The sequence below is a fragment of the Phalangium opilio genome, unplaced genomic scaffold (assembly GCF_054372755.1).
Source record: "Phalangium opilio isolate 3A_F unplaced genomic scaffold, DU_Popi_V2 ptg000225l_1, whole genome shotgun sequence".
In the NCBI taxonomy this organism is placed as follows: Eukaryota; Metazoa; Arthropoda; class Arachnida; order Opiliones; family Phalangiidae; genus Phalangium; species Phalangium opilio.
The window spans coordinates 593,866-612,627 of NW_028324219.1; the positions used below are offsets into that span (position 1 = coordinate 593,866).

An 18,762-nucleotide genomic window follows, 5' to 3' on the forward strand; every position below is an offset into this window, starting at 1 on the left:
TTACTAGTGTTTCAGCGGTTGTACTTTCAGTCTTATAAAATCCGAGAAAGTTCTCGAAAACTTCTAAGTTATTGTTAACGTGCCGAACTGTAATGCTAACTTGCTCGTTAGTAGAAACATCAGTCGTTTCATCAATTATCAACGAAAAGAATGATGGATTATCGTTCTTGATCGAACTCACAACAGTTCTCAAGACAACATGTGCCATTGTTTTTAATATTTCGTTTTGAATTTCAGGTGATAACCACTTGAATTTTTCTTTTCGCTTTAACCAAGAATTTAATGAAGGGCTGTCTTCAGACCGTGTCAGCAACAACTGGTAGAAATTTGACTCATTTTCGGTATGTCCCCGAACGGGAAGCCCTTGACGAGTAAGATACTTTAAACTTGAAAATACAATGCGAAGAGCGTTTCTTGCGTTTATCATTTCTACGCTATGGGCAGTATTTAACTGGTTTGATATATTTACATTTGATTTAACGTAGTGATGTTTTTCTATGGCTTCATTGTGGCATTTTGTCTTCTGGTGAGAGTTAAATTTATATTTTGCGTGTTTCCAGTCATCAATCCCATCCAAAATAAAGGCAGTATCTAATTTTTTACAACTGAGCAATTGTTTATTGTACGCTGATTGACATAAAGAGCAGAACGCTTTCTTCTTTTCTTCATCAAAGTATATCCAATGGTATTCTAGGGACCATTTCTGCTGGAAACGTCTTCCATTTTTCGTGTGAGTTGGCTTTTTCTTCTCAATATTAATATTCGACGAACTGCCGCTATTTCCAGGGGCAATTGAGTCCGTGGAATCATTAGGGAGAGAAATAGTTTGCTGTGATTGCTCGACTATATTTTCTTCTAAAGATAAACGAGGCCGTTTTATAACAAATTTATCCATATTTGAGCATTGAATGATTGAATTGGACAAACAGTCTATTCCGAAAGTAAAAATCCTTAAAATATTTTCGAGACTCCTCTGTCGAAACTAACTTTGAAAACTGTGAAACCGACTTAACCCATAAGACATTAGACCAATCTGCACTTCTGCCTCAAAAATATTGTTGAAAATTATTTGTCTAAACTGTCTAATTGGCCAGCGCCGCGCCTTACTTACGCGCCGAGGATTGAGAGAGGTGCGCGATGGTGCATAGGGTTAACTTGACTCTGCGGCGATGGTGCTGGGGCTAACTTTCCTTCTAAAGACTTAAGCTGTCTGCTGCGAGTTCTACTGTTATCAGTCTCGCTCAGATATGGATGTATGGCGTCTCTCTAGATAAATTTCCATCATCAAACATCAAAATGTAAAGTTTTTACCATTGCCTTATAGAGTTATACGTAAAAAATATTTTTATGACGTCAATATCTTCATGATTTCTGCATTATGGATGAGAAATTTTTGGAGGGGCCCATGGCCACTTCTAAAATTTTTGGAGGGGCTCGGGCCCCACGGGCCTTTAGAACTCTACGCCTATGATGAAATGTGACCATGTCGTCTTTCTCCTTGGGCTTCACGTGTTCTTTGTTGGTACGTTTGGGTCTTCGGAATGTGACTCTTTCTTCATCATCATCAGATTCATGGCTAGTTTCTTCCATATTGTCTTCTACAGATTGTTCCATACTGTCTTCGAATTCGTCATCAGACGTTTCTTCGGCTTCATCAGCAAATCGTACTGTTTTCTTGGTCTTTGCTGGTTCCAAACACTCTTCATCATAGTGTTCTACTATTTCAACCTTCGCGTTAACTTCCTGTATCCCCAATTCATCTTCGTCAAATGATACATGTTTCAGTTCAATTATCTTGTCTTGATCTGGAAACCATATTCTATATCCTTTAGTTTTGATTGCATACCCAATTAAAACACCAATTCTCTATCTGTTTTGTAGTTTGTTTCTTCTTGGTTTGGGTATCAATGCAAATGCCGCACATCCGTATCGTTTAAGGTGTCGTACACTAGGTTTCTTTCCCATCCATCGTTCTAAAGGAACTTGATTTTTAAGTTTGTCATGAGGTAATCTATTGTACAGGTATGTAAACGCCATTGCAGCTTCGCCCCATAATTTCAAAGGTAATTTTGCATCTTCTTACATCGTACGAATGCCTTCTGTTATTGTCCTATTGAATCTTTCCGCGATGCCATTCATTTCTGGAGTGTATGTATTGGTTCTTTCGAGTTTTATTCCCAATTTCTAACTATTATTCTCAAATTGCCTATTACAGTATTCTAAGCCATTGTCTGTTCGTAAGACCTTGATGTCCTTGCCTGTTTGCCTTTCTACGAAGCGTTTAAACTCTTGAAATTTGTCGTACGCTTGATCTTTCGTTTGCATAATATAAATCGTAGCTCTTCTTGTATAGTCATCGATAAACGAAATAAAATATCTGCCACCACATCTTGACGTTATAGGTGAGGGTCCCCATACATCACTATGTATTATCTCTAATGGTTGTGTGGTTTTAATTTTCTCACTTGTTCGAGACGGATATTTCGCAGCTTTTGATAATCGGCAAGGTTGACAAACGCCTAACTCCCCATCCAATTTAGGTATGCCTTCGACTAAATGCTTGTCGTGTAATTCCATAAATTTTCTTTCGTTAGGGTGCCCTAATCGTTGGTGCCATCTCATTATATCATGCGTTTGACTTGTTTATGTGCTTATGTGCTGCTTACTATCTTGTTCTGGTTCATCAATATGTACTTTGACGTCTGCGACGTATAAATTCTCCTCCGTTAACCTGGCGCTCAGGAAGAATTTCCTCTTCTCATCGTATACCTTTGCTTTTCCATTTTCCACGATAGTCTTGTATCCATTCATATCGAATTTTCTCACTGATAATAAATTTCTATTATACCCTGGTACATGTATGACATCTATCAAATCAATTATTTCCTGTCCATTTCTAATTGATAATGCGACATTCCCTATGCCTATAGCTTTAGCTCCACCTTCAGCTATTTCTACTGATGATTCTATTGGTTTATAGTTTGAGAACCATTCCCTCTTATGGCAAAAATGATGCGAAGCTCCTGTGTCAAATATCCAGGCTTCCTTATCCTTTATCGCTAGTAAGGCTGATGCGAAATGAGCTCGTCTACTTTCATTGTCGCTTGACTGCTTATTTTTCTGTTTATTTGTTTTATTTGACCAACAATCTCTTGCATAATGACCTTCTTTACCACAATTAAAACATATTATCATAGTTTTATTAATCCTATTCCTTGATTGACTTCTTTTTCGACTATTACTTCTATTTGGCCTAGGCTGATTAAAGTTATTCGGGGTCCTAACTCTACCTCTTTGTTGCAAGTGAGATGAATAACCGGCTTGTTCATAATCGTCTTCACAATCTTCTCTCCTTTGCCTATCATATTCTGATATTAGCAACTGTTTCACGTTCTTCGGAGTAAAATCTTTATCAGGCCAATGATACGCTAAAGTCTTGATTTGCCTATAGGCTTCTGTTAGGCATGTGCGATATTTGTAAACCCGCTGCTTTCAAATTATCTGCTATCACTATTAAACTTGCTAAGTGTGTTGCCATTGAGCCACCCTTATATCGACAGCTTATAAATTCTGATCGTAAGTCTGCCATACGCGCTTTTGATTTGGGTTCATATATTCCTGCTAAAATATCCCACGCTTCCTTTGCTGTATCGCACTTCTCTATAATACTCTTGTGGGGGTCATCACAGGCTAATGATAATTTTGATAACGCTTTCTGCGATCTTCTAAGATATGCTGTTTTCACGTCTTCTGAAGCTGATGCATCTGGTTCTTTTTCTTTTCCATCCAGGAATCCCCATAAACCATAGTCTAATAATGCCATTCGCATATCGCGCTTCCAGGTCTTATAATTGCAATCATTTAATTTTCGAAATGATAGAGCATTGCCCGCGTTGTTAGTCTCTACGTAATCAGCCATTGTAATTATAAATATTCCCTACTTTACTTTACTTAAATGGCCAGCTTATCATGTCATATAATACTCTAATAATAATCTTTAAATGCTTATTAACTCCCTTCTTATTTAACTTCCCTAGTACTCCTTAACTTCTCAAATGGTTTTATGATTGGCTTATTTCTGTTTACAAGCTATGATTCTTACTTAATGGTCTTATTATTATTATTAAATTATGGTTAAGATGTTCCATTAAATGTTCATCAGTTCATACTTAGATCACCATTACTATTATACTTAAATTATAATTATTATCGCGTACTGTTCAGTCTTAGGTTTCTTCTTATTATGTGTAACTCACCGCCGTTGTTTGTACTGTTCTTGTCCTCTGTTGTATGGCTTCTTGTTTCTTAAGTCGCTCTTCCTTGGTTGCTTGTTGTGAGCATGTTTTAACTTGTCCAAGACAGTTCCATTCCTCGATTAGTTGACACACTTGGTCTGGGTTTTCTAACCCTAACTTCCACGTTGTACCGGATTACCGCACTGATTTTGACTGCCCCGTTCGTCGTTAAGCCTCGGCTATATACGTTGACTCCGTCCGCGTTTATTACCACGTCATTACCATTAATCACGTTAAATATTTGTTGAATACCGTTAAATACCGCGAACCACGCTCTGCTACCATGTTAAATTAATATTCAAGTAATGACGCCGGATTTTATAAAACCATATTAGTTTATTATTAATCTGTTTAAGTTAAGTTAGTCATCGTTCTTCATTTCGGTAAAGCACTCTTACTGTTATTACATACTGGTTATAATTACAAATAGTTGAATACGTCCTACTACAATACTAGGTCTACTTAGCGTAAAACACGAGAGGCACATCCTGAAGGAAACTCACTGGTAGAGAACCGATTGAGGGAGAGAATGGTGCATTATCACTAATTCAGTCTAATCCTAAACTCGGGTTAGGTGCAAAGGTTCTTCATCTCTATCATGTGATTATAGCGAAGATAACTGTTCAGTTCAGTTCAGTTCCAACACCTTCTTCCCACCTTTGGGTGGTGGGGCTGTTCGTTAATTTGGCCCCCCCTCTAATTTATTTTTCAACTTGTGTGTAAACTATAGTGGCGAAAGTAAAATAAATGGTGGCGCACTGCTGCGCATGAAGAGCGCAATCGTTTGCATACATTACCTTCCTTCCACCTTTGGGTGGTGGGGCTGTTCGTTAATTTGGCCCCCAAGTTATTTTTCAACTTGTGTGTAAACTATAGTGGCGCAAGTAAAATAAATGGTGGCGCACTGCAACGCATGAAGAGCGCAATCGTTTGCATACATTACCTTCCTTCCACCTTTGGGTGGTGGGGCTGTTCGTTAATTTGGCCCCCCCACCTCTAATTTATTTTTCAACTCGTGTGTAAACTATAGTGGCGAAAGTAAAATAAATGGTGGCGCACTGCAGCGCACAAAGAGCGCAATCGTTTGCATACATTACCTTCCTCCCACCGTTGGGTGGTGGGGCTGTTCGTTAATTTGGCCCCCCCCAATTTATTTTCCAACTTGTGTGTAAACTATCCAACAAAGTCTGCAAGCGTCTCAAATCCACCACTGGACTGATTCGGCGCAATATACACCATCGATCGGAGAAACTTATTCGTAGGTTATATAACTCTCTGGTTCTTCCGATACTCGACTATGCATCGCCGATTTGGACACCATCTCTCTTAGGTGGTGCCAAGATCCTGCAGAAGGCTCAAAATGCTTTTTCGAAGCTTCCGCAACGCCTATCTAGACTTCCCGCACCCGATCGCCTAGCTCCATTGCGGATTCAATCAGACGTTTCATTAAGACATCGCGTGAACAACCTATGCCTTTTACACGACTTTTTCACGGCCGCCTCGATTTGGAAACAAGTGAATTTTTCACCAAATCCACCACCATCACCCGTGGTCATCATAGGCGTAGAGTTCTATAGGCCCGTGGGGCCCGAGCCCCCCCAAAAATTTTAGAAGTGGCCATGGGCCCCTCCAAAAATTTCTCATCCATAATGCAGAAATCATGAAGATATTGACGTCATAAAAATATTTTTTTACGTATAACTCTATAAGGCAATGGTAAAAACTTTACATTTTGATGTTTGATGATGGAAATTTATCTAGAGAGACGCCATACATCCATATCTGAGCGAGACTGATAACAGTAGAACTCGCAGCAGACAGCTTAAGTCTTTAGAAGGAAAGTTAGCCCCAGCACCATCGCCGCAGAGTCAAGTTAACCCTATGCACCATCGCGCACCTCTCTCAATCCTCGGCGCGTAAGTAAGGCGCGGCGCTGGCCAACTAGACAGTTTAGACAAATAATTTTCAACAATATTTTTGAGGCAGAAGTGCAGATTGGTCTAATGTCTTATGGGTTAAGTCGGTTTCACAGTTTTCAAAGTTAGTTTCGACAGAGGAGTCTCGAAAATATTTTAAGGATTTTTACTTTCGGAATAGACTGTTTGTCCATTTCAATCATTCAATGCTCAAATATGGATAAATTTGTTATAAAACGGCCTCGTTTATCTTTAGAAGAAAATATAGTCGAGCAATCACAGCAAACTATTTCTCTCCCTAATGATTCTACGGACTCAATTGCCCCTGGAAATAGCGGCAGTTCGTCGAATATTAATATTGAGAAGAAAAAGCCAACTCACACGAAAAATGGAAGACGTTTCCAGCAGAAATGGTCCCTAGAATACCATTGGATATACTTTGATGAAGAAAAGAAGAAAGCGTTCTGCTCTTTATGTCAATCAGCGTACAATAAACAATTGCTCAGTTGTAAAAAATTAGATACTGCCTTTATTTTGGATGGGATTGATGACTGGAAACACGCAAAATATAAATTTAACTCTCACCAGAAGACAAAATGCCACAATGAAGCCATAGAAAAACATCACTACGTTAAATCAAATGTAAATATATCAAACCAGTTAAATACTGCCCATAGCGTAGAAATGATAAACGCAAGAAACGCTCTTCGCATTGTATTTTCAAGTTTAAAGTATCTTACTCGTCAAGGGCTTCCCGTTCGGGGACATACCGAAAATGAGTCAAATTTCTACCAGTTGTTGCTGACACGGTCTGAAGACAGCCCTTCATTAAATTCTTGGTTAAAGCGAAAAGAAAAATTCAAGTGGTTATCACCTGAAATTCAAAACGAAATATTAAAAACAATGGCACATGATGTCTTGAGAACTGTTGTGAGTTCGATCAAGAACGATAATCCATCATTCTTTTCGTTGATAATTGATGAAACGACTGATGTTTCTACTAACGAGCAAGTTAGCATTACAGTTCGGCACGTTAACAATAACTTAGAAGTTTTCGAGAACTTTCTCGGATTTTATAAGACTGAAAGTACAACCGCTGAAACACTAGTAAAAATAGTAGAAGACGCGATGACAAGATTTAATTTGTCTTTTGAAAATTGCCGTGGTCAGTGTTACGATGGTGCTTCAAATGTCTCTGGTCGTCTAAGTGGTCTTCAAGAAAGAGTCAAAATGATCCAGCCATTAGCAATTTATGTTCATTGTACCGCACATTGCTTGAACCTGGCAGTATCCGACGTGATGAAACGGGTAACGATTGTGAGAGATTCTATGAACCTTGTCAAAGATTTCGTTAACTTCGTTAAAGAATCTCCGAAACGCTTGGGAATTTTCAAAAATGTGCAGCTCGGTAATTTTGATGAAACAGATGAAACTTCTCGAGCTTTGCGCCCTCTGTGCCCAACTCGTTGGCTTTATCGCGTCAGTAGTGTTCAGAGCGTCGACAAAAATTATCAAGTGTGTATGGAATTTTTAGAAGAATTTTCAAGTTCTACTATTGGCAGCGAGCTGGCATCCAAATGTAGTGGGTTTTTGAAGCGCTTCATGAATTTGGAATTTTATATTTCCCTGAAATTGATTCAAGCAACTTTGGGACCTGTTGAAGAGGTCAATGCTAAAATACAAAGCCATCAAATGTCCCTAAGATCAGTTGAAGAAACACTCGATGTTCTTCGAGAAGTTTTAATTTCTCGTCGCAGAGATGAATTTTTCGAAAATTTATGGGAAAAAACTGAACACGAAGCATCAAAATTTGGTCTGGAAGCACCTACTTTACCACGCACCCGCAGGGCTCCTCGAAGATTAGATAGTGGTTCTGACCCTCATGTATTTAATACGCCCAAAGAATATTATCGAAAAAACTTCTTCGAATTAGCTGACACTATAATTGGCACAATAGATGAGAGATATAAAAACTGCGAAGGTTTTAAGAAGTTGCGAAACTTAGAAAAGGCTGTGATTGATTCCCTTAACTCGTCTGTTTTATGTGACAGCACCACTGACTTTAGCGACTTAAAAAAAGCTTTGGAAGACATATTTCCAGGGGATTTAAATTTAGATCGTTTGTATATACACTTGAAAATGTTGTCGGACATTTGCAAAACTCGCAAGAAACAGTTGAGTAATTTTAGTGAAATTAAGGCGTTTCTTATCAGTGATGAAGGTGTAATGACAACTCTAACGGAAGTTGTGACATTAGCAAGATTATTTTATAATGTTCCAGCTACAACCTGCACAGCAGAACGATCATTTAGCATGCTACGCCGCCTAAAATCATATTTGCGATCAACAATGCACCAAAAGAGACTAAACCACCTAGCAATACTACATTGCTATAAAGAAATCCTAGATGAACTTTCTCTGGAAAAACTAATCAATGATTTCATTTTGCAAAATCCCCAAAGAAGAAATACTTTTGCAACTTACAATGAATAAAAATAATATTATACTAGCAAGTTTAATACTTAATCTTCGTTAAGAATTTATATACACCATAGGCATACATCATGCATGATTGCTATTTATATATTGGTCCCGATGGTCCGGGCCCCACCAAAAATTTGGGAAACTCTACGCCTATGCATTTCATTTCCCAGACCATAAAGATAACATGGAACCTCAGAAGAAAGAAGATAGATTCCCAGATAAAGAAGAAGATTTAGAATTACCAAGAGGATGGCGAAGAAAAGAAGTACCGAGAACATTTGGGCCAAGAATAGATGTCTACTACATCACGGATGAAGAGGAAAGGTTGAGATCATATAATGAAGTGAAAGCTTGTTTACGCCAAAGAGGGATCCAGCATGACATGAGTAAATTTTCATTTAAGCCTAAGGCAAAACAGCAGGCAAGATATGCCAGAGATATGTTAGGAAATATTGAATTCCATTGTATGACGATTCCAAAGACGTATGAAGAAGCCATAGAGAGTGAAGACAAAGATAAATGGGAAGACGCCATGGATATGGAATTACAAACAATTGCAAAACGAAACGTATATGATCTAGTGAAGAAACCAGAAAACCAACATATTATTGGAACGAAATGGGTTTACGCCTTGAAACAGAATGCAAACGGCGAAACTATACGGCATAAAGCGCGACTAGTAGCCCAAGGATTTTCACAAGAATTTGGATCAGATTATACGACGACGTATGCGCCAGTTATCAATTTTGCACTTGTAAGAATTTGCGTAATCATATTTATCCTATGTTTGGGATGGACTCATACACAACTAGATGTAAAGAATGCATACTTATATGGCGATTTAAAAGAAGAAATATACTTAAGGCAACCAAAGGGTTTTGTTCAATCAGGAAAAGAACAGTATGTTTGGAAATTAAACAAGGCGTTATACGGGTTAAAACAAAGCGGTAGGCAGTGGTATGAACAGTTAGACAAAACATTACATGATTTGAACTTTAAAAAGTTACAAGGTTGTAATTGTATTTACCATTATGAAGATACCAACTAGTATACGTAGATGATATCATAATAATTGCTAAAAATAACCAAGTAATGAAGGAAATAACGACAAGACTTGAATCCGAATTCGAAATAAACAACCTTGGACCATTGCACTATTTTCTTGGGATAGAATTTGAATTTCACAAGAATGGCACAGCATATATACATCAAAAGGGATATATTGGTAAAATAAAAGAAGCTTGGGATATGGTACTAACCAGAATCTATGAAATACCGGTACCAGTTGGCGTTGTATTCTCGAAACGACAATGCCCACCTGATGGGCAAAGAGTAGACTTTCCATACCGACAAATAATAGGAATATTGCTATACATAGCACAACGTACAAGACCAGATATAATGCATGCGGTAATTAGCTTATCAAGATACTCGGAAAATCCAGCCAAAATACATCGCGATCATTTAACAAGAGTATTGAAATATGTATTTGATACTAATGCTTATGGATTGAATTATAACGCATTAAGCTATTTAACGGTCGACGCTTATACCAACGCATCCTATGGGATGGATTTAGATGATGGTAAATCAACCACAGGGTTCATACTAAATGATGGCAATAATCCAGTTCAATGGAGAACTGTTAAACAAGACATAGTCGCATTATCAAGCACCGAAGCTGAATATATTGCATTAGCAGAGACAACGAAAGAAGTAATTTGGATATCAAGAATTATAAACGAATTTGTAGATATTTTTAGATTACGAACTAATGAATTAAAGCCAACCATATATTGTGATAATCAGGCAACCATAGCTTTATCTAAAAATAGTATAGAGAATAATAGAACGAAACATATAGATATCCGATATCATTTTATAAGAGATTGTATTAATAAAGGTCTTGTTAATGTTGAATTCATAAGAACAAATGATAATATTGCTGATATGTTTACCAAGGCAATACCAACTAGAAAATTTAAAGAATTTTGCAACACACTAAGGTTGCAGTATTAACAAACCAAAGTGATACTATAAATAGAAAATGTGATAAATAATTAATAGATTGATGTGATAATAAGACTAACGTGATATATAAACGGTAATAATAGACTAAAGTGCTATAATGTGACAAAAGAACATAACAATGTATTAATGAAGTAACATAATAATGTATAAAAAAAAATCAGAAACAAAACAAAGATGTTTAAAGCATAATAGCTCAGACAACGAAAAAAAGAGGGGAGCATGTTGGAACTGAACTGAACTGAACAGTTATCTTCGCTATAATCACATGATAGAGATAAAGAACCTTTGCACCTAACCCGAGTTTAGGATTAGACTGAATTAGTGATAATGCATCACTCTCTCCCTCAATCGGTTCTCTACCAGTGAGTTTCCTTCAGGATGTGCCTCTCGTGATTTACGCTAAGTAGACCTAGTATTGTAGTAGGACGTATTCAACTATTTGTAATTATAACCAGTATGTAATAACAGTAAGAGTGCTTTACCGAAATGAAGAACGATGACTAACATAACTTAAACAGATTAATAATAAACTAATATGGTTTTATATAATCCGGCGTCATTACTTGAATATTAATTTAACAGAAGGTAATGTATGCAAACGATTGCGCTCTTCATGCGTTGCAGTGCGCCACCATTTATTTTACTTGCGCCACTATAGTTTACACACAAGTTGAAAAATAACTTGGGGGCCAAATTAACGAACAGCCCCACCACCCAACGGTGGGAGGAAGGTAATGTATGCAAACGATTGCGCTCTTTGTGCGCTGCAGTGCGCCACATTTATTTTACTTTCGCCACTATAGTTTACACACGAGTTGAAAAATAAATTAGAGGTGGGGGGCCAAATTAACGAACAGCCCCACCACCCAAAGGTGGGAGGAAGGTAATGTATGCAAACGATTGCGCTCTTCATGCGTTGCAGTGCGCCACCATTTATTTTACTTGCGCCACTATAGTTTACACACAAGTTGAAAAATAACTTGGGGGCCAAATTAACGAACAGCACCACCCAAAGGTGGAAGGAAGGTAATGTATGCAAACGATTGCGCTCTTCATGCGCAGCAGTGCGCCACCATTTATTTTACTTTCGCCACTATAGTTTACACACAAGTTGAAAAATAAATTAGAGGGGGGCCAAATTAACGAACAGCCCCACCACCCAAAGGTGGGAGGAAGGTGTTGGAACTGAACTGAACTGAACAGTTGTCATCGCTATAATCACGACGGAAGCGAGATTCAAACTCGCGCGGGCAGAGCCCAACGGATTAGCAGTCCATCGCCTTAACCACTTGGCCACCCCGTCCTCGATTAAAACTGGTTAAATCATTTCGACTGAATTTGTGAGTAAAACATCCGGTTAAAACGACGGAGGCGAGATTCGAACTCGCGCGGGCAAAGCCCAATGGATTAGCGGTCCATCGCTTTAACCACTCGGCCATTCCTTCATCGATTAAAACTGGTTTAATCATTTCGCCTGAAGTTTTGATTAAAACAATCCGGTTAAAACGACGGAAGTGAGGTTCGAACTCGCGCGGGCAAAGCCCATTGGATTAGCGGTCCATCGCCTTAACCACTCGGCCATTCCTTCATCGATTTAAAAGAGTTTAATCACTTTGACTGCATTTCTGTTCAAAACAAAACGGATAAAACGACGGAGGCCAGATTCGAACTCGCGCGGGCAGAGCCCAACGGATTAGCGGTCCATCGCCTTAACCACTCGGCCACTCCTTCATCGATTTAAAAGAGTTTAATCACTTTGACTGCATTTGTGTTCAAAACAAACGGATAAAACGACGGAGGCGAGATTCGAACTCGCGCGGGCAGAGCCCAATGTATTAGCAGTCCATCGCCTTAACCACTCCGCCACCCCGACCTTGATTAAAACTGGTTTAATCGTTTCGCCTGAATTTTTGATTAAAACAATCCGGTTAAAACGACGGAGGCGAGATTCGAACTCGCGCGGGCAGAGCCCATTGGATTAGCGGTCCATCGCCTTAACCACTCGGCCATTCCTTCATCGATTTAAGAGAGTTTAATCACTTTGACTGCATTTGTGTTCAAAACAAAACGGATAAAACGACGGAGGCGAGATTCGAACACGCGCGGGCAGAGCCCAATGGATTAGCAGTCCATCGCCTTAACCACTCGGCCACCCCGTCCTTGATTAAAACTGTTTTAATAATTTCGCCTGAATTTTTGATTAAAACAATCTGGTTAAAACGACGGAGGCGAGATTCGAACTCGCGCGGGCAGAACCCAACGGATTAGCAGTCCATCGCCTTAACCAATCGGCCACCCTGTCCTCGATTAAAACTGGTTAAATCATTTCGACTGAATTTTTGAGTAAAACATCCGGTTAAAACGACGGAGGCGAGATTCGAACTCGCGCGGGCAAAGCCCAATGGATTAGCGGTCCATCGCCTTAACCACTCGGCCATTCCTTCATCGATTTAAAAGAGTTTAATCACTTTGACTGCATTTGTGTTCGAAACAAAACGGATAAAACGACAGGGGCGAGATTCGAACTCGCGCGGGCAGAGCCCAACGGATTAGCGGTCCATCGCCTTAACCACTCGGCCATTCCTTCATCGATTTAAAAGAGTTTAATCACTTTGACTGCATTTGTGTTCAAAACAAAACGGATAAAACGACGGAGGCGAGATTCGAACTCGCGCGGGCAGAGCCTAACGGTTTAGCGGTCCATCGCCTTAACCACTCGGCCATTCCTTCATCGATTTAAAAGAGTTTAATCACTTTGACTGCATTTGTGTTCAAAACAAACGGATAAAACGACGGAGGCGAGATTCGAACTCGCGCGGGCAGAGCCCAATGTATTAGCAGTCCATCGCCTTAACCACTCCGCCACCCCGACCTTGATTAAAACTGGTTTAATCGTTTCGCCTGAATTTTTGATTAAACCAATCCGGTTAAAACGACGGAAGTGAGGTTCGAACTCGCGCGGGCAAAGCCCATTGGATTAGCGGTCCATCGCCTTAACCACTCGGCCATTCCTTCATCGATTTAAAAGAGTTTAATCACTTTGACTGCATTTGTGTTCGAAACAAAACGGATAAAACGACGGAGGCGAGATTCGAACACGCGCGGGCAGAGCCCAATGGATTAGCGGTCCATCTCCTTAACCACTCGGCCATTCCTTCATCGATTTAAAAGAGTTTAATCACTTTGACTGCATTTGTGTTCAAAACAAAACGGATAAAACGACGGAGGCGAGATTCTAACTCGCGCGGGCAGAGCCCAATGGATTAGCAGTCCATCGCCTTAACTACTCGGCCACCCCGTCCTTGATTAAAACTGTTTTAATAATTTCGCCTGAATTTTTGATTAAAACAATCTGGTTAAAACGACGGAGGCGAGATTCGAACTCGCGCGGGCAGAACCCAACGGATTAGCAGTCCATCGCCTTAACCAATCGGCCACCCTGTCCTCGATTAAAAATGGTTAAATCATTTCGACTGAATTTTTGAGTAAAACATCCGGTTAAAACGACGGAGGCGAGATTCGAACTCGCGCGGGCAAAGCCCAATGGATTAGCGGTCCATCGCCTTAACCACTCGGCCATTCCTTCATCGATTAAAACTGGTTTAATCATTTCGCCTGAAGTTTTGATTAAAACAATCCGGTTAAAACGACGGAAGTGAGGTTCGAACTCGCGCGGGCAAAGCCCATTGGATTAGCGGTCCATCGCCTTAACCACTCGGCCATTCCTTCATCGATTTAAAAGAGTTTAATCACTTTGACTGCATTTGTGTTCGAAACAAAACGGATAAAACGACAGGGGCGAGATTCGAACTCGCGCGGGCAGAGCCCAACGGATTAGCGGTCCATCGCCTTAACCACTTGGCGATTCCTTCATCGATTTAAAAGAGTTTAATCACTTTGACTGCATTTGTTTTCAAAACAAAACGGATAAAACGACGGAGGCGAGATTCGAACTCGCGCGGGCAGAGCCCAACGGATTAGCGGTCCATCGCCTTAACCACTTGGCGATTCCTTCATCGATTTAAAAGAGTTTAATCACTTTGACTGCATTTGTGTTCAAAACAAAACGGATAAAACGACAGGGGCGAGATTCGAACTCGCGCGGGCAGAGCCCAACGGATTAGCGGTCCATCGCCTTAACCACTCGGCCATTCCTTCATCGATTTAAAAGAGTTTAATCACTTTGACTGCATTTGTGTTCAAAACAAACGGATAAAACGACGGAGGCGAGATTCGAACTCGCGCGGGCAGAGCCCAATGTATTAGCAGTCCATCGCCTTAACCACTACGCCACCCCGTCCTTGATTAAAACTGAATTAATCATTTCGCCTGAATTTTTGATTAAAACAATCCGGTTAAAACGACGGAGGCGAGATTCGAACTCGCGCTGGCAGAGCCCATTGGATTAGCGGTCCATCGCCTTAACCACTCGGCCATTCCTTCATCGATTTAAAAGAGTTTAATCACTTTGACTGCATTTGTGTTCAAAACAAACGGATAAAACGACGGAGGCGAGATTCGAACTCGCGCGGGCAGAGCCCAATGTATTAGCAGTCCATCGCCTTAACCACTCCGCCACCCCGACCTTGATTAAAACTGGTTTAATCATTTCGCCTGAATTTTTGATTAAAACAATCTGGTTAAAACGACGAAGGCGAGGTTCGAACTCGCGCGGGCAGAGCCCAATGGATTAGCAGTCCATCGCCTTAACCACTGGGCCACCCCGTCCTTGATTAAAACTGGTTTAATAATTTCGCCTGAATTTTTGATTAAAACAATCTGGTTAAAACGACGGAGGCGAGATTCGAACTCGCGCGGGCAGAGCCCAACGGATTAGCCGTCCATCGCCTTAACCACTCGGCCACCCTGTCCTCGATTAAAACTGGTTAAATCATTTCGACTGAATTTGTGAGTAAAACATCCGGTTAAAACGACAGAGGCGAGATTCGAACTCGCGCTGGCAGAGCCCATTGGATTAGCGGTCCATCGCCTTAACCACTCGGCCACCCCGCCCTTGATTAAAAGTGGTTTAATAATTTCGCCTGAATTTTTGATTAAGACAATCTGGTTAAAACGACGAAGGCGAGGTTCGAACTCGCGCGGGCAGAGCCCAATGGATTAGCAGTCCATCGCCTTAACCACTGGGCCACCCCGTCCTTGATTAAAACTGGTTTAATAATTTCGCCTGAATTTTTGATTAAAACAATCTGGTTAAAACGACGGAGCCGAGATTCGAACTCGCGCGGGCAGAGCCCAACGGATTAGCAGTCCATCGCCTTAACCACTCGGCCACCCTGTCCTCGATTAAAACTGGTTAAATCATTTCGACTGAATTTGTGAGTAAAACATCCGGTTAAAACGACGGAGGCGAGATTCGAACTCGCGCGGGCAGATCCCAATGGATTAGCGGTCCATCGCCTTAACCACTCGGCCATTCCTTCATCGATTAAAACTGGTTTAATCATTTCGTCTGAAGTTTTGATTAAAACAATCCGGTTAAAACGACGGAAGTGAGGTTCGAACTCGCGCGGGCAAAGCCCATTGGATTAGCGGTCCATCGCCTTAACCACTCGGCCATTCCTTCATCGATTTAAAAGAGTTTAATCACTTTGACTGCATTTGTGTTCAAAACAAAACGGATAAAACGACAGGGGCGAGATTCGAACTCGCGCGGGCAGAGCCCAACGGATTAGCGGTCCATCGCCTTAACCACTCGGCCATTCCTTCATCGATTTAAAAGAGTTTAATCACTTTGACTGCATTTGTGTTCAAAACAAACGGATAAAACGACGGAGGCGAGATTCGAACTCGCGCGGGCAGAGCCCAATGTATTAGCAGTCCATCGCCTTAACCACTCCGCCACCCCGACCTTGATTAAAACTGGTTTAATCATTTCGCCTGAATTTTTGATTAAAACAATCTGGTTAAAACGACGAAGGCGAGGTTCGAACTCGCGCGGGCAGAGCCCAATGGATTAGCAGTCCATCGCCTTAACCACTGGGCCACCCCGTCCTTGATTAAAACTGGTTTTATAATTTCGCCTGAATTTTTGATTAAAACAATCTGGTTAAAACGACGGAGGCGAGATTCGAACTCGCGCGGGCAGAGCCCAACGGATTAGCCGTCCATCGCCTTAACCACTCGGCCACCCTGTCCTCGATTAAAACTGGTTAAATCATTTCGACTGAATTTGTGAGTAAAACATCCGGTTAAAACGACGGAGGCGAGATTCGAACTCGCGCTGGCAGAGCCCATTGGATTAGCGGTCCATCGCCATAACCACTCGGCCACCCCGCCCTTGATTAAAAGTGGTTTAATAATTTCGCCTGAATTTTTGATTAAAACAATCTGGTTAAAACGACGAAGGCGAGGTTCGAACTCGCGCGGGCAGAGTCCAATGGATTAGCAGTCCATCGCCTTAACCACTGGGCCACCCCGTCCTTGATTAAAACTGGTTTAATAATTTCGCCTGAATTTTTGATTAAAACAATCTGGTTAAAACGACGGAGGCGAGATTCGAACTCGCGCGGGCAGAGCCCAACGGATTAGCAGTCCATCGCCTTAACCACTCGGCCACCCTGTCCTCGATTAAAACTGGTTAAATCATTTCGACTGAATTTGTGAGTAAAACATCCGGTTAAAACGACGGAGGCGAGATTCGAACTCGCGCGGGCAGATCCCAATGGATTAGCGGTCCATCGCCTTAACCACTCGGCCATTCCTTCATCGATTAAAACTGGTTTAATCATTTCGTCTGAAGTTTTGATTAAAACAATCCGGTTAAAACGACGGAAGTGAGGTTCGAACTCGCGCGGGCAAAGCCCATTGGATTAGCGGTCCATCGCCTTAAACACTCGGTCATTCCTTCATCGATTTAAAAGAGTTTAATCACTTTGACTGCATTTGTGTTCAAAACAAAACGGATAAAACGACAGGGGCGAGATTCGAACTCGCGCGGGCAGAGCCCAACGGATTAGCGGTCCATCGCCTTAACCACTCGGCCATTCCTTCATCGATTTAAAAGAGTTTAATCACTTTGACTGCATTTGTGTTCAAAACAAACGGATAAAACGACGGAGGCGAGATTCGAACTCGCGCGGGCAGAGCCCAATGTATTAGCAGTCCATCGCCTTAACCACTCCGCCACCCCGACCTTGATTAAAACTGGTTTAATCATTTCGCCTGAATTTTTGATTAAAACAATCTGGTTAAAACGACGGAGGCGAGATTCGAACTCGCGCGGGCAGAGCCCAACGGATTAGCCGTCCATCGCCTTAACCACTCGGCCACCCTGTCCTCGATTAAAACTGGTTAAATCATTTCGACTGAATTTGTGAGTAAAACATCCGGTTAAAACGACGGAGGCGAGATTCGAACTCGCGCTGGCAGAGCCCATTGGATTAGCGGTCCATCGCCATAACCACTCGGCCACCCCGTCCTTGATTAAAACTGGTTTAATAATTTCGCCTGAATTTTTGATTAAAACAATCTGGTTAAAACGACGGAGGCGAGAATCGAACTCGCGCGGGCAGAGCCCAACGGATTAGCAGTCCATCGCCTTAACCACTCGGCCACCCTGTCCTCGATTAAAACTGGTTAAATCATTTCGACTGAATTTGTGAGTAAAACATCCGGTTAAAACGACGGAGGCGAGATTCGAACTCGCGCGGGCAGAGCCCAATGGATTAGCGGTCCATCGCCTTAACCACTCGGCCATTCCTTCATCGATTAAAACTGGTTTAATCATTTCGTCTGAAGTTTTGATTAAAACAATCCGGTTAAAACGACGGAAGTGAGGTTCGAACTCGCGCGGGCAAAGCCCATTGGATTAGCGGTCCATCGCCTTAACCACTCGGCCATTCCTTCATCGATTTAAAAGAGTTTAATCACTTTGACTGCATTTGTGTTCAAAACAAAACGGATAAAACGACAGGGGAGAGATTCGAACTCGCGCGGGCAGAGCCCAACGGATTAGCGGTCCATCGCCTTAACCACTCGGCCATTCCTTCATCGATTTAAAAGAGTTTAATCACTTT

General features: G+C 41.3%; 1 protein-coding gene and 38 non-coding genes across 39 annotated transcripts; 1 reads left to right on the forward strand and 38 right to left on the reverse strand.

The window, feature by feature from the left end:
• The first annotated feature begins 6,427 nt into the window (after positions 1-6,427).
• On the forward strand, positions 6,428-8,704 carry LOC149614113 (zinc finger MYM-type protein 1-like). The gene has a single exon (XM_089857835.1). The coding sequence runs from the start codon at positions 6,428-6,430 to the stop codon at positions 8,702-8,704; it is 2,277 nt and encodes a 758-aa protein (XP_089713961.1).
• A 3,243-nt stretch (positions 8,705-11,947) lies between these two features.
• TRNAS-GCU (transfer RNA serine (anticodon GCU)) lies at positions 11,948-12,029 on the reverse strand. The gene has a single exon. It is a non-coding gene; the product is annotated as a tRNA-Ser (tRNA).
• Positions 12,030-12,089: 60 nt separating this feature from the next.
• TRNAS-GCU (transfer RNA serine (anticodon GCU)) lies at positions 12,090-12,171 on the reverse strand. The gene has a single exon. It is a non-coding gene; the product is annotated as a tRNA-Ser (tRNA).
• Positions 12,172-12,232: 61 nt separating this feature from the next.
• TRNAS-GCU (transfer RNA serine (anticodon GCU)) lies at positions 12,233-12,314 on the reverse strand. The gene has a single exon. It is a non-coding gene; the product is annotated as a tRNA-Ser (tRNA).
• Positions 12,315-12,375: 61 nt separating this feature from the next.
• On the reverse strand, positions 12,376-12,457 carry TRNAS-GCU (transfer RNA serine (anticodon GCU)). The gene has a single exon. It is a non-coding gene; the product is annotated as a tRNA-Ser (tRNA).
• Positions 12,458-12,517: 60 nt separating this feature from the next.
• TRNAS-GCU (transfer RNA serine (anticodon GCU)) lies at positions 12,518-12,599 on the reverse strand. The gene has a single exon. It is a non-coding gene; the product is annotated as a tRNA-Ser (tRNA).
• A 61-nt stretch (positions 12,600-12,660) lies between these two features.
• On the reverse strand, positions 12,661-12,742 carry TRNAS-GCU (transfer RNA serine (anticodon GCU)). Its single transcript has one exon. It is a non-coding gene; the product is annotated as a tRNA-Ser (tRNA).
• Positions 12,743-12,803: 61 nt separating this feature from the next.
• On the reverse strand, positions 12,804-12,885 carry TRNAS-GCU (transfer RNA serine (anticodon GCU)). The gene has a single exon. It is a non-coding gene; the product is annotated as a tRNA-Ser (tRNA).
• A 61-nt stretch (positions 12,886-12,946) lies between these two features.
• On the reverse strand, positions 12,947-13,028 carry TRNAS-GCU (transfer RNA serine (anticodon GCU)). The gene has a single exon. It is a non-coding gene; the product is annotated as a tRNA-Ser (tRNA).
• A 60-nt stretch (positions 13,029-13,088) lies between these two features.
• Positions 13,089-13,170, reverse strand: TRNAS-GCU (transfer RNA serine (anticodon GCU)). Its single transcript has one exon. It is a non-coding gene; the product is annotated as a tRNA-Ser (tRNA).
• Positions 13,171-13,516: 346 nt separating this feature from the next.
• TRNAS-GCU (transfer RNA serine (anticodon GCU)) lies at positions 13,517-13,598 on the reverse strand. The gene has a single exon. It is a non-coding gene; the product is annotated as a tRNA-Ser (tRNA).
• Positions 13,599-13,659: 61 nt separating this feature from the next.
• On the reverse strand, positions 13,660-13,741 carry TRNAS-GCU (transfer RNA serine (anticodon GCU)). The gene has a single exon. It is a non-coding gene; the product is annotated as a tRNA-Ser (tRNA).
• A 204-nt stretch (positions 13,742-13,945) lies between these two features.
• Positions 13,946-14,027, reverse strand: TRNAS-GCU (transfer RNA serine (anticodon GCU)). The gene has a single exon. It is a non-coding gene; the product is annotated as a tRNA-Ser (tRNA).
• A 61-nt stretch (positions 14,028-14,088) lies between these two features.
• Positions 14,089-14,170, reverse strand: TRNAS-GCU (transfer RNA serine (anticodon GCU)). The gene has a single exon. It is a non-coding gene; the product is annotated as a tRNA-Ser (tRNA).
• A 60-nt stretch (positions 14,171-14,230) lies between these two features.
• On the reverse strand, positions 14,231-14,312 carry TRNAS-GCU (transfer RNA serine (anticodon GCU)). Its single transcript has one exon. It is a non-coding gene; the product is annotated as a tRNA-Ser (tRNA).
• Positions 14,313-14,373: 61 nt separating this feature from the next.
• On the reverse strand, positions 14,374-14,455 carry TRNAS-GCU (transfer RNA serine (anticodon GCU)). The gene has a single exon. It is a non-coding gene; the product is annotated as a tRNA-Ser (tRNA).
• A 489-nt stretch (positions 14,456-14,944) lies between these two features.
• Positions 14,945-15,026, reverse strand: TRNAS-GCU (transfer RNA serine (anticodon GCU)). The gene has a single exon. It is a non-coding gene; the product is annotated as a tRNA-Ser (tRNA).
• A 61-nt stretch (positions 15,027-15,087) lies between these two features.
• TRNAS-GCU (transfer RNA serine (anticodon GCU)) lies at positions 15,088-15,169 on the reverse strand. The gene has a single exon. It is a non-coding gene; the product is annotated as a tRNA-Ser (tRNA).
• Positions 15,170-15,229: 60 nt separating this feature from the next.
• On the reverse strand, positions 15,230-15,311 carry TRNAS-GCU (transfer RNA serine (anticodon GCU)). Its single transcript has one exon. It is a non-coding gene; the product is annotated as a tRNA-Ser (tRNA).
• Positions 15,312-15,372: 61 nt separating this feature from the next.
• TRNAS-GCU (transfer RNA serine (anticodon GCU)) lies at positions 15,373-15,454 on the reverse strand. Its single transcript has one exon. It is a non-coding gene; the product is annotated as a tRNA-Ser (tRNA).
• A 61-nt stretch (positions 15,455-15,515) lies between these two features.
• TRNAS-GCU (transfer RNA serine (anticodon GCU)) lies at positions 15,516-15,597 on the reverse strand. Its single transcript has one exon. It is a non-coding gene; the product is annotated as a tRNA-Ser (tRNA).
• Positions 15,598-15,657: 60 nt separating this feature from the next.
• Positions 15,658-15,739, reverse strand: TRNAS-GCU (transfer RNA serine (anticodon GCU)). The gene has a single exon. It is a non-coding gene; the product is annotated as a tRNA-Ser (tRNA).
• Positions 15,740-15,800: 61 nt separating this feature from the next.
• TRNAS-GCU (transfer RNA serine (anticodon GCU)) lies at positions 15,801-15,882 on the reverse strand. The gene has a single exon. It is a non-coding gene; the product is annotated as a tRNA-Ser (tRNA).
• A 61-nt stretch (positions 15,883-15,943) lies between these two features.
• Positions 15,944-16,025, reverse strand: TRNAS-GCU (transfer RNA serine (anticodon GCU)). Its single transcript has one exon. It is a non-coding gene; the product is annotated as a tRNA-Ser (tRNA).
• A 60-nt stretch (positions 16,026-16,085) lies between these two features.
• TRNAS-GCU (transfer RNA serine (anticodon GCU)) lies at positions 16,086-16,167 on the reverse strand. The gene has a single exon. It is a non-coding gene; the product is annotated as a tRNA-Ser (tRNA).
• A 61-nt stretch (positions 16,168-16,228) lies between these two features.
• TRNAS-GCU (transfer RNA serine (anticodon GCU)) lies at positions 16,229-16,310 on the reverse strand. The gene has a single exon. It is a non-coding gene; the product is annotated as a tRNA-Ser (tRNA).
• Positions 16,311-16,513: 203 nt separating this feature from the next.
• TRNAS-GCU (transfer RNA serine (anticodon GCU)) lies at positions 16,514-16,595 on the reverse strand. Its single transcript has one exon. It is a non-coding gene; the product is annotated as a tRNA-Ser (tRNA).
• Positions 16,596-16,656: 61 nt separating this feature from the next.
• On the reverse strand, positions 16,657-16,738 carry TRNAS-GCU (transfer RNA serine (anticodon GCU)). Its single transcript has one exon. It is a non-coding gene; the product is annotated as a tRNA-Ser (tRNA).
• A 61-nt stretch (positions 16,739-16,799) lies between these two features.
• Positions 16,800-16,881, reverse strand: TRNAS-GCU (transfer RNA serine (anticodon GCU)). The gene has a single exon. It is a non-coding gene; the product is annotated as a tRNA-Ser (tRNA).
• A 60-nt stretch (positions 16,882-16,941) lies between these two features.
• Positions 16,942-17,023, reverse strand: TRNAS-GCU (transfer RNA serine (anticodon GCU)). Its single transcript has one exon. It is a non-coding gene; the product is annotated as a tRNA-Ser (tRNA).
• Positions 17,024-17,084: 61 nt separating this feature from the next.
• Positions 17,085-17,166, reverse strand: TRNAS-GCU (transfer RNA serine (anticodon GCU)). The gene has a single exon. It is a non-coding gene; the product is annotated as a tRNA-Ser (tRNA).
• A 61-nt stretch (positions 17,167-17,227) lies between these two features.
• Positions 17,228-17,309, reverse strand: TRNAS-GCU (transfer RNA serine (anticodon GCU)). Its single transcript has one exon. It is a non-coding gene; the product is annotated as a tRNA-Ser (tRNA).
• A 60-nt stretch (positions 17,310-17,369) lies between these two features.
• On the reverse strand, positions 17,370-17,451 carry TRNAS-GCU (transfer RNA serine (anticodon GCU)). The gene has a single exon. It is a non-coding gene; the product is annotated as a tRNA-Ser (tRNA).
• A 346-nt stretch (positions 17,452-17,797) lies between these two features.
• On the reverse strand, positions 17,798-17,879 carry TRNAS-GCU (transfer RNA serine (anticodon GCU)). Its single transcript has one exon. It is a non-coding gene; the product is annotated as a tRNA-Ser (tRNA).
• Positions 17,880-17,940: 61 nt separating this feature from the next.
• Positions 17,941-18,022, reverse strand: TRNAS-GCU (transfer RNA serine (anticodon GCU)). The gene has a single exon. It is a non-coding gene; the product is annotated as a tRNA-Ser (tRNA).
• Positions 18,023-18,082: 60 nt separating this feature from the next.
• On the reverse strand, positions 18,083-18,164 carry TRNAS-GCU (transfer RNA serine (anticodon GCU)). Its single transcript has one exon. It is a non-coding gene; the product is annotated as a tRNA-Ser (tRNA).
• Positions 18,165-18,225: 61 nt separating this feature from the next.
• Positions 18,226-18,307, reverse strand: TRNAS-GCU (transfer RNA serine (anticodon GCU)). The gene has a single exon. It is a non-coding gene; the product is annotated as a tRNA-Ser (tRNA).
• Positions 18,308-18,367: 60 nt separating this feature from the next.
• TRNAS-GCU (transfer RNA serine (anticodon GCU)) lies at positions 18,368-18,449 on the reverse strand. The gene has a single exon. It is a non-coding gene; the product is annotated as a tRNA-Ser (tRNA).
• Positions 18,450-18,510: 61 nt separating this feature from the next.
• On the reverse strand, positions 18,511-18,592 carry TRNAS-GCU (transfer RNA serine (anticodon GCU)). The gene has a single exon. It is a non-coding gene; the product is annotated as a tRNA-Ser (tRNA).
• Positions 18,593-18,762: the final 170 nt, after the last annotated feature.